Raw genomic sequence first — 11,341 nt, forward strand, 5'->3', positions numbered from 1 at the left:
AAAAAATATAGAACCACCGTGGGATTCTCGCTTTGCTTGGGCAAGTTAATGATCCCTCCAGCTCCATGTTGCTTGTTTTGTCTTGCAAATATCTAGGATACTTGGGTACTTATATTCAAAGGCTACTCATAATCACATATTGTAGCTCCGTCATGGCCATTCTGAATTTGGGTTCATGGTTTGCTAGTTGGTATCGGGTAACCTCAGTTGGTTTATGTTTGTTAGTGACTTTGTTCTATTAGCATTTAGCATTCTTTATACGGATTACATTTCATCTTAATTTTCTCTAATCTGAACTGATTTTGTTATAACGTGATATGAGCAACTAACAAAGAACTTAAAATTTTGAGTTGGTAAACTTTAGAGGAAAAGGAAACTAAAAGCAATAATGGACCAATATGAAGAAAAGAATTGTCCTCCTTTGTTGTAGAATTGATGAATTGTGGCCTTGGCAGAGAACAAACCAAGCCACCACTTAAAACTTCTAAACCCTTCTTATGCATTATTGCAATAACAACGTTCAAATCACACCATTTATTTTGCTTCTTTCTGTTACGCAATATAATTGAGATAAGGTCTCCTAATTGCCAATGATTTCCAAAACTTATTATCAGATTGTCTCACATCTTTTAAACTTTTGTTAGATTGCCAACGATTTCCAAAACTTATTATCAGATTGTCACATTTTATCCCTAAACTTATAATTTATTTTGGTGCTGTTGTGACGCGTTCAAGTAGAATGTGCATGTACGTCAACAGTAATAAATAAATAAATAATGTTATTGAAATGGTTGCACAATATGCTTCCAATTCCATCCCAACCTTCAATATTGGGATTTCAATGAAGTTCATTTTATTTATGGTATAAATAGTATAAACCTCAACTCTCACCCTCTATCTAGCTCGGGCATTGAAATATTGCATGGCATTATCAAATATGTATGCCAAAAGTGACAGGCTCCCTGTTTCTATCAACCAAGGGAGGGGATACTATATGGACAAAAAGAGAGTCAAAATTTTGAGAGAGAATCTCTCTTCCCTCTGAAGGTCGTAATGTTATATATTTACAGCAGCAACAGGCATCATCATTTGCCCAAAGCTTGCAGTTATTGCTAACACTACCCGTTTTACTTGTAGGCTTGTAGCCCATGTGAATACAAGAGAACACGTTCCCCAAGCCATGTTGACATGTAGCAGCGTAGTCCTTGATCCATACTCAAGCTCGGTGGTCTTGTAAATTACAAATTATTATCTGCTTCAGCTACTAATATCTTCAGCCTGAGTGGTATCTTTGATCGCTGGACGAATTTGCAGAATTCAATCTCTACCTATTTGAAGAAATTCAATAAATATTGGACACTCGGTTATTGCTACATTATAATGCTAAAACCATTGGAATTGACTCCTCTAAAGTAAAAGTTAGTACAAGTTAGTACAATGAGAAAATGAGGGGATTAACTATCCTTTGAATCATTTAATAAGCCCACATAAAAAACAAATTATTGATCTAAGGATACTTAACCCCTCAGTTTCTCATTATAACAATTGTGCATTTTAAAATAAACCAAATCCAAATTCACAACCTCCACTTGTTCAAGTATGCATCAATACATGCCTCTGGCATATTATTTGTCAATTTCTACGGGAATAATGGCTTTTCCCAAATAAACCTGTTGCATCTCCTCTCTCCATATCTGCAAGGACAGCAATCATACTGTGTGATTCTTGTCTAACAGATCACATGATGAAATTATTTTAGTACACATTTATCAACCAATGAAATACAATATGCCTGTAAATTTGGCAAGCAAAAATCTCAATTTGTTTATAAACCATTTCAACCATACATGGAAAAAAGAGACAAGTTAAATTATTAAATTCAACTCATAACAAGAGACACAAGTTAAATGTGTTAACCATTAAACTCATACCGTGTCGCGGAATTCCAACCGGATGTGAGGAACATTAGTTTTGTGAATGTCGTTTCCGTTTGGCCCCCTCTTGTAATATTCCTTACCAATCCAGTGTGACTGAACAAAAAAAGGATTAGTTGGAAACAAAGTATCAGTTAGAAGAAAAACTAACTATAGTTTTTAAATAAACATCTAGTATCATCATATATCATGCCACTACATATTATTTCAACAAAATAAAAGGAAGCATATTTATGCTTAATGTAATAACCAGTTTTGATACCGTTACTATTTATTTATTCACTTTTTACTGTATACGAAAATATAGATAAGTTTTGAGGGGTTTTCTTTTTCAGTGTATATAACTGAACTGTATCAGAGATTGAGAGTTCAGTAACTAAAAATTTAAAACCATATACGCCAAGATGATCGTGTTAAATATTGATTGAATTTTCAGTCAACCTCATCCATTAAAAGGACATTGCGGGATACATTGAGTACACGTTTGGACAAGACAAAACTAAGTTATGACTTGAGGTTGAGGGTACAGGATTCTTATCCAGGAGAGACAGGATAAAAGATGTACCTTTAAGGCATGTGAGAAGCCTGACTGATAAACTGAATTGCGGGCAATTTCACATAAATCACATGAGCTCAACTTCCAAACCTGTAAAGGAAGGAAGTGTCCTGACTGTGAGCACTGTCTTCCTATACCATATATATATATATATATATATATATATATATATAGAGAGAGAGAGAGAGAGAGAGAGAGAGAGAGAGAGATCTCACGGAAGCAGCTATACTGTACTCTTCAACCAATGGTTCCTTTGTTAAATGAATTTGGAGTGGATCATCAGTAGAAAGTGAAACATTCAAACCTCGTAAGAAGAACATTGGAAAAGGGTTCCTGTGGTAATCTAAGAATAGGGAGTTATTGCTCAGGGGAGACATTGCCAATCCAATCTGATAAAAAAAAATCCAATGAAAATTAGTCACTACAAATATCTCAAGTTCACAACTAAGTAACCAGTTGAAAAAGGACAATACCTGGGCTAAATAATACAAATATTGAAGTACAGGAGATTTTCTCAAATTGATTCCATGTGCAATGTTATGGGCCGTAAGAAAGGTTGCAGCAAGATGATCAATATCCCCAGCCTAATGATAATATGATGATGCATCAGGTTTCCATATAAAAATGAACAAATAAAGAAAGAAATATACTCTGGGTATCCAGTATATACCTCTCCAGAATGTGGACGGAATTTGATTGTTGTCATTCCTTTTGATTCCCGAAGCTGAGAAATATTCATAAGGTTTAATGTTGGTGCATCAAAACAAAATTGAAAAGAAACAAGTGATGTATAGACTGTCCAAAGTAAATGTCAGATCTGAATGACTGCAAGCATTAATACAGTATGATTTGACAATTATGCAATTCAAGCTGAATTGCATGCATTATTGTAAGGTATTAACAAAAAAGAATGCTCGTTATAAAAATGGATTTATGCTCTAATAATAAGAGTGACTACCTAAGCACCAAAAATTGATACTAAAACCTACAGTTGTGGATAAAAACCATATACCTTGTTTAAGGTGTAAAGATTAGCATAACAGTAATACGCATAGTATGAAAATGCTGGGTTGAATACGTTAGTCCATTGAGCAGGTGTGGGCATGTGTTTTGTTGGCCGTCTTTCGGGTTTGCTTTCATCATCCACCAAATCCAACCCAACCACCTGTAAATGTAAATAAATAAATAACCAAATGATTAATATATAGTGCAAGAGCAAATATGACTGAGGTCAACTTGCACAATGCATAGTTCTAAACATCCACATTCCCTTTGATATTTAATTAGCGAACAGGTAACAAAATACAGACCTAAATCAGCAGGCAATAAGTTATAATCTTAAGGGAATGAACAGCCATTGTATGAAAGGCAGAACTAACACCGATTTTGGTCTTCTGAAAACATAAGTATCATAAACTTGGTCCAATGACGAGCACTTCAAATTGGTCACCAAAGCAACCAATTTAATGCTTAAAGTGACGTGATGGACTATTTAATGAACACTTGTTCCCTTGGAGGAGCAATAGATGTTTACTCCAAAAATGAATTCAAAGTGTAGATGAGAAACAAACCTGTTTTAAGAAAACATGAAGCTGAGGATGGGAATCAGGATCAACAGTAACCTCAAAGAGAGGAATAAAGATATTGTCAAGCATGTTCTGGAATGAGGTAACAATTCCCATTTCTTTGTACACATTGTACAACCTTGGAAGCTGCAAGACAGATTTTATAAGAAATATATCGATAGACAAATGACAACATTACAATCAGTGCAAATTAAGCCAGAAAATGTTTTACTCAAACTCATAATCTAAATTAGAAAACAGTAAAATAAAAAACATGGAAAAAAAATGATATGGAGCTGAAAGCTATGATATTGAAAATGAGCAAATCAGATGGTATGAATTAAGGCATGAAAACTAAGTGAAGCTAAAAATAAAACCTCACCATAAATTGTGATAATAAAACTGATATGTGATTTAAGCAAATAAAAGCTAGAAAATACCTGAATTAACCAAACAACATTCTCGCTGTACAAATCATTATTCACTATCCAACTAGCTAATTGGTCCCATTCACTTTGCTTCCTACCATATATTGATATTCTATATTCAGCCATCTGCAAATAAATTAGGTAAGGAAAGACGCAAGTTAACAAGCATCTAGGAGGGAATCCCAACAAAGTACTGATAAAGAAATGGAAATAAATATCAACAACAAAAACTCATACCACTACATGGGAAAATGGGAAATCATAAAACCAAAAAATGCAAAATTCTATTTTTTAAATAAATAAAAATAAGAAAGGATGCTTCATCCAGTTGCTGATAGTTCACAAAAATTAAGAATCTGAAATTTAAATTTGAAAAGAAAAATGTTATGAATAAAAAGGCTAAGACTTAATTTAAACAGATTGGCCAATACTAATAGAAAAAATAAATTTAAGTAGACCTTTCCTTAATATAAAATAATCAAAGTTGTATTTAAAAAATATTAGACACACATGGGGAAAAAGCAGGGGGGTGGGTGGTACAACTATGCTAGTTAGTAGCCTGCCTTTTCGTGGAACTTGAATCAGAATTGAAAAAAACAAACATACATGCTTATAGCAAAGCCAAGTTTACGAAAACTATATACAAAATAGCATAGTAAGAAACTTGTCCATGTTAATTTTAATGCCCGAGGAAAAGCACATAGGAAACTAACACCTAAAACGGTTTAAATTAAATTAATTCAAAATTAAATAAATAAATAAATAAAAATGAAGTGTTCTACTTGAATTTTAGAATTTTATGTTGTAACATGACAGGATATGGGAAAGCACCTGATATTTACTAGCAGCGAGATCAGAAAACACTTGCTTTGTCAACTCACCAAGGAAACGACCTATTTAATGCAAGACAATAGTTTGAGCGCTAGTAAGTAATGATGATAAAAACCGAATCAATCAACAAAGATCATAATAATGAACTCCAACATGAATGCCGAAACACTTTGTCAATATCCCCATGTTATTACTTTGCAAGACGTTCTTATTTGCTTCTTGAACTAATTCTTAATCCATAGATAGCAGTTGCTTTTGACAACAATCTAAAACTGCAAGTAGATATAGCTCTTATAAAACCAACCTAATGAGTTCAACAACCAAAAATAAAGCTAATTGATATAGATCAAGTAGGCTTGAGAATATATTCTAGAAAATCATTCAAATAGCACCCAACCAACTTTTTTTATCCAAGTTTGTATGGATATGGCTTGGTGAAATTAGACAGCTACTAACAAGTTTCAATGTTTCGCAGCACAGGAGGGTTTTTTTTTTTTTTTTCTTTTTCCACACAGCAACTGTCCTCAGATGGACTTTATTGAATTTTAGCATGTTAGATAAAATCCTTATTTGAAGTAGAATGTAACAAGTAAAGAGACTCCAAAAAGCCAACAGGTTTTCTGCCACTGTGACTATTTATAAATAAATAAATAAATAAGTGAATTACATAGGACTTCAAAATGTATAATACTGAACCCTAAACTCTAAAACAAATGTATAATTCTGAAAGGAAATTACCTTGAATGAGATTATCCTGCTTTAGAAATATCTCCCTGAGCCTACTTTGACCACAAGGATTGTATTTAAGATTGAACTTGTCAAAACGATGAAATGTACTCTTGTCTGCGTGAACGTCCAAAAGGTCAACATTGAGGTCATATCTGTAAAAATATGTTCAAAAAGCAGATTAACTTGCAGAAGCTTAATGCTACCAGATTCAGTTATAAATTATGATAATAATAGAAAGCACAGAATAAGATCTTACCCAGTTAAGTCCAGACTCTCAAAAACTTCTTTCAAGGTCAGATATGTCCCATCTCTAAATATTACAACCTGGAAAAGTTAAGATTATTCACAGTAATAATCTTCCTAAAATACAACTCACATGATATTAGTAATCAAAACGGTATAATAAAAGGCATTTGGTATTGACTTCTGCAATGATGATACTCAGTTGATCATTTTAAGTATCCTGAATGTCACAAGTATTTCAGCAGTATCATCTATCACATTCATATGTTCAATTAACAATCCAAATTTCTATGTTTATAGAAAAATTTACTTCATATCACATATCAAGAGATTTAAGTATCTTAATTGTATTACTTAAGACAATGGAGAAAGAAAGGATCATGTACACCATAAGATTCAAACAGGTTAGTCAAAACAGAGGTGTGTTTTACGCTTCATATGCAACAAAAAATGTACCTTTAAAACTTAAAAGTAAATTTTATCGCATTGCCATTAAACCAAATATGTTGTGTGAAATGGAGTGTTGGATGGTAAAAGGTGGACACGAACATAAGTTTAGTGTGACCGAAATGAAGATGCTTATATGGATGAGTAGCCATACTTGAATTGACAGCATAAGAAACGAGGACATGAAAGAGAGAGCCAAAGTGGTGCCTATTGTTGAAAGAGGGTGGAACTTATCTTTAGATGGTTTGGATAAGTGGGGAAAAGATCGGTAGAGCACCCACCCAGCATGAAAGTAGATCAGATGGGAAATATACCAGTGGTTAGGGGGAAAAAAAGACTTGAGAAGGCTTTGAATGAGGTTATCAAGAGATTTAAACAGAAATGAGTGTACTATCATGGTAACTTAGATTGTTTCGAAAGAAAAGTTGCTTGATTTATGATTTATCTATTCAGCCTTAAAGAAAATCATGTTACAACAGGATGATAAAGAGATCTGAACTATCACCTCATCAGGCTCTTTCCTCAGCTTTGATTTTATGAACCTTAAAAGATGTTTTTGATTCATGCATGCTGAGTGATGGACATGTGTATCAACTTTCCTAACATTATAGAAGTCTCGATGTGGAGCACTTTTCTGAGCAAGAAATTCCCTATCAGCATTTAGCATCAAATGAAGATTGAATTTCTGCATGCAAAATGTAAAGAAAAATGTCAAACAACCACATGATTCCAATCTTCAATTTAAATGCACTTTATTAGTTATATCCAGCATGTTCAAGATGCTCTTACTTGTTCTAGAAGATTAAGCCGATGATGGCATAAAGTTCTGATATTCCCTGCTGCTATGACTCGAAGTATTTGATGAAGATCAGTGAAAAATGTAGTTGCATCGGCAACAGGAAAAAGCTCATCTTTGCCTGCAATTTGTATGCAGGAACGCTTAAGAATACCAGCTAGAGTGGTAAAATCATTTTAAAAGAAAAATATTACATAAAAGCAAGTTACTCTCCTTAGCTACTTACCGTCTCTATCTGGATATACATGAATAACCCCATCTTGCATTTCAAAGTGATGCTGCAGGACAAGAGAAATAATGCACATTTAATCAGAGGATATAAACTAGGATATCAAGTTTCACATGTGGAAATCTAGAAAATAACAAAAATGGAAAGAACTCACATCAGACTTTCCTTCAGGGGTGTAAAAGAATGGGTCTGGGTTAGGCTTTGGGGTGCAGGGATCGGATATAACTTCTCTCTCCCATGGAGCAACATCTTCTTTAAAAACATATCTTTTTCTCATTTCAAGGCATTCTTGAAGAACCACATAGGCTTCAACTTCATCAGGTGATGGGGACTCTAAACAGCAATAAAAAATCATTACAATTTGCTATATGGTTTTCTTCAATTACAAATATTTTCAGTAAAAAAGGCATTTGAATTAAGCAGGTTATATACATTCCATAAGAAACCCCTAAAGGTAATTTATTACACTCAAGATAATAAGCAATATTTCATACCAAGCGGAGTGATTTTCAGTCGTGCAAAAACTTCTTGCTCTGGTTCCTTCCTCAGGATGTCAGCTGCTATTGGATCAGGCTGCACACCATGCAGATCACCAGAAACGCTATGTGATCTGATCATACTTGAAGGTGCAATTGCCATTTGCTCTCCATTGGCATTAACATGATCAGGTAAAGACTCGTATGGGTTTTTACCTTCTGGACCCTGCATACATTTTAACATCCAACTCTTTACTTTGGCAGACATTGAACATTACATCGTCTGAGAATTGAAGTTTAGTTAAAGAGTAACAGGGGAAAAAAAAAAAGGTAATTCCAATCAAGGGAGAAGCAAAAATATGTAGTAATTATCCTACATCACAACGTGTAATATAGGACAGAGAATTCTTATCCCATAAACAGAAAACTTTCTTTTACATAAGAGTATAAATAAATGCTAAACACAATGGCAAAAAGTGCATAACAGACTTACAACATTTCCATTTGTATGCAGATATGTTGTATCAAGTTTAACACTGTCTCCCAAATTATCATCATCATCATCTGATCCGTCTACACTTTCAAAAGCGCTAGCACTTACAACAGGAGATTTGGGAGAAGTTGGTCTTAAAAGACTTCTCTTAAAGGAACCAGACTGTGCTGATTTTCCTGTAAGGTTATCTTGGTCAGGAGAAAGAAAAAATAACAAAAAAGAAACGGAAAAAAAAAAAGTAAAGAACCGTTTTCTGTAACAGGTGGTCTAGAGCATCTGAAGTACAGTATACAGTATAAACTATAAAGCCAACATAGTGGCAACAAAAGATGAATGCTACTCACTCCACACCTCTACACCTTCAACACCATATATTGATGCTAAATGTTTAAACTACAAAACTTGCAGGGCAAAACACAACAAACAATTATAAGTAAATCTCAATTCCAGGAACTCGCAAAGGTATTATCAGTAGGAAATAAATTTGCGTTTCCTTAGAGAAACAGTGATCTTTGAAAAACTGTCTAGCTGAATTCCAAGGTGGGATATCACCGGAATATGCTCCAAGAAGACTGATACTTCAGCTTACTTCCCTTACTCTTTCTTTCCCTTCTGAAGTTATGTGATTTCTTAGTTTTATTTATTGGAACCTGCTGAATAAAATTGTTCCTAAATTTCAGTGAACAGTTATTAAGTCTAGAATTGAACTGTTATTGATTGTTATGGAGACCTGTCTACAAACAGAAAATATTCTCATTTCTTCGCCTTTCTTTTCTTTTATACCGAAACTATCATCCATTCACCTAAAACAAAAATACCAGCTTCCAGAATACTGTCTCGTATTCTTTTCCTAACATCGTGTGAACTTTCTGTCCATAATACATAATAAACGCAAGCCATTTTGAAACTTCAGAATTGGTCTACACACTGCAATATTATCAATTAAACACCAAATAATTTACCACAATATGGCTCAACTCACTGAGTCAATGCTCAATCAACAATCAGTGTCAATAAAACGCACCAAAATCATCACATAATAATAACATTCAGAAGTTCCATCGTAGTAGCCATACCTTCGCGGAGAGTCTGCAGTCGCGGCAGCCCCGCCGGAATCCCCTCAACATGAAACGCTCCGTTCCGCTTCTCCTCTCCATCCAGTCCGCCGCCGGAGACCGTCGCCACGTCCGGCAGCGACGCCGAGCTCCACCGATAACCTCTGCCTCCCTTCCTTCTCGCACCACCGCGCCTCTTCTTCAAATGCATCGGCGACTCATCGCCTCCTTCCACTCCGCCGCCAGGAGCCACTTCCTTCTCCACCGTCTTGGCAAACTCCAGCAGCTGCGACAGCGTCTTGCGGTGCATATAGTACGCCGACACGGCCACGACGGAAGCACCGACGAGTGCTGCCATGGCCAAATGCACCGCGTAAGTATCCATTGCTTTCGATCACAACTACTCTCTCTAGAAAGAGAGAGAGTATGCTTCAGTACTTTCTCTCTCTATAACCGTTTTCGGTTTTTCTGTTACGGTGGTTCACGGAAACGGAATGGTCCGCGGTCCTAACTTAAAATCTTAAATATAACTATGGCGAGAAGAGAGAGAGGGATAAGCGTAACTAAAAAGCATAAACCCTACTAATGAAAGTGTGCGTGTGTTTTGTTTGTTAGTTATGGTGATTGTTATGGGTTTGAGTTGGGTTGGGTTGGGTTATTGGAGTTGAGTGCCTCAGTGAGCTCTGTCCTCTGTGTTAAAATGGAGGCAAATGTGGCTCCGCCTCTGCTATTTATAGCGCAAACAACAAATGCAAGATGACGTGTACTCTTTTTCAATGTCTATCTACCTGACTCTAGGACCTAGGTTCCTTTTTTCAATAGAAAAAAACAATTAACAATCAATTATTGGGATTTTGTGGCCTTGTGAGTGTTCCAATTTTTTTTCCGAAATTTCACTCTCAGCTTTTTGGTGGTGGAAGGGGCGAAGGGTAAACTAAAAAGGAGGAATGAGAAAATGATCTGATTTGTTTGCACGGTTTAGTAAAATTTAATGACCTTTCTCTGCTTTTGGAAATATATATTTGGTCTTTCACCATCTTGATTCTTGAGCGATGAGGGCATGAGGCTAAGAGAATGGATAGATCGCATGTGAATAGTAGTTTTTGGTTTTTCACGGTATCCTTCCACCTAGATCAAGGATTAATTTGTCGTAGTACTGAGTTCTATTTAAGGGTTTGTCGTTGGCAAATAAATTGCTACATGTACAAGGCAGGATTCGAATTTTCAACACTTACTTAAGGGGACTAGTGAATTAATTACTAGACCAATCCAACTTGATTCATGTGAATAATAGTTATTAGTTTTGTTTTTTTTTTAGACTTAGACCCCGATGTACAACAAAAAATATATATATTTGGTCTTTTAGGTTTAGACAATGTCACAATGATATGTTTAATATTTTTATATATTATAAAATATTATTTTAAATATTGTTATAAATATGATACAAATTAAATGAAAGAAAAGTTTGGGCACAAAAAAAAAAAAGAAAATTTTTAATGAATTCACCAAATTTTAGGAGAGAAAAAAAAAAGAGAATTCACAAATGTCATTATCAA

The 11,341-nt window shown here is 34.8% G+C and overlaps 1 protein-coding gene across 2 annotated transcripts; it reads right to left on the minus strand.

Annotated features, from left to right (window-relative positions):
- Nucleotides 1-801: 801 nt before the first annotated feature.
- FAC1 (AMP deaminase, putative / myoadenylate deaminase) lies at nucleotides 802-10,602 on the minus strand. 2 transcript variants are annotated; one of them, XM_016328480.3, is made up of 20 exons: nucleotides 9,804-10,602; nucleotides 8,728-8,903; nucleotides 8,253-8,460; nucleotides 7,913-8,091; nucleotides 7,756-7,807; nucleotides 7,523-7,650; nucleotides 7,239-7,418; nucleotides 6,300-6,367; nucleotides 6,053-6,195; nucleotides 5,315-5,376; nucleotides 4,496-4,609; nucleotides 4,062-4,202; nucleotides 3,503-3,655; nucleotides 3,161-3,214; nucleotides 2,964-3,074; nucleotides 2,706-2,879; nucleotides 2,500-2,580; nucleotides 1,932-2,030; nucleotides 1,584-1,694; nucleotides 802-1,328 (listed from the first exon to the last, which is right to left on the minus strand). In XM_016328480.3, exons 1-19 carry the CDS (start codon nucleotides 10,165-10,167, stop codon nucleotides 1,626-1,628), a joined length of 2,556 nt encoding a protein of 851 aa, XP_016183966.1. In that variant the 5' UTR covers nucleotides 10,168-10,602; the 3' UTR covers nucleotides 802-1,328; nucleotides 1,584-1,625. The 2 variants fall into 2 exon arrangements, with proteins under 2 accessions (XP_016183966.1, XP_088359897.1); XM_088503771.1 differs by having other exon boundaries at nucleotides 802-1,324; nucleotides 9,804-10,486.
- Nucleotides 10,603-11,341: the final 739 nt, after the last annotated feature.

This window comes from Arachis ipaensis, chromosome B2 (assembly GCF_059453495.1).
Source record: "Arachis ipaensis isolate K30076 ecotype BB chromosome B2, ASM5945349v1, whole genome shotgun sequence".
NCBI lineage: Eukaryota > Viridiplantae > Streptophyta > Magnoliopsida > Fabales > Fabaceae > Arachis > Arachis ipaensis.

Excerpts from the sequence above, each read along its gene's own strand:
- FAC1 (XM_016328480.3), bottom strand. The coding sequence starts at position 10,167 with ATGGATACTTACGCGGTGCATTTGGCCATGGCAGCACTCGTCGGTGCT. Across the intron at positions 6,196-6,299 it reads GAGAGTCTGGACTTAACTGG|ATATGACCTCAATGTTGACC; the intron begins GTAAGATCTTAT and ends ATATTTTTACAG. Across the intron at positions 3,656-4,061 it reads TTCATGTTTTCTTAAAACAG|GTGGTTGGGTTGGATTTGGT; the intron begins GTTTGTTTCTCA and ends TTACATTTACAG.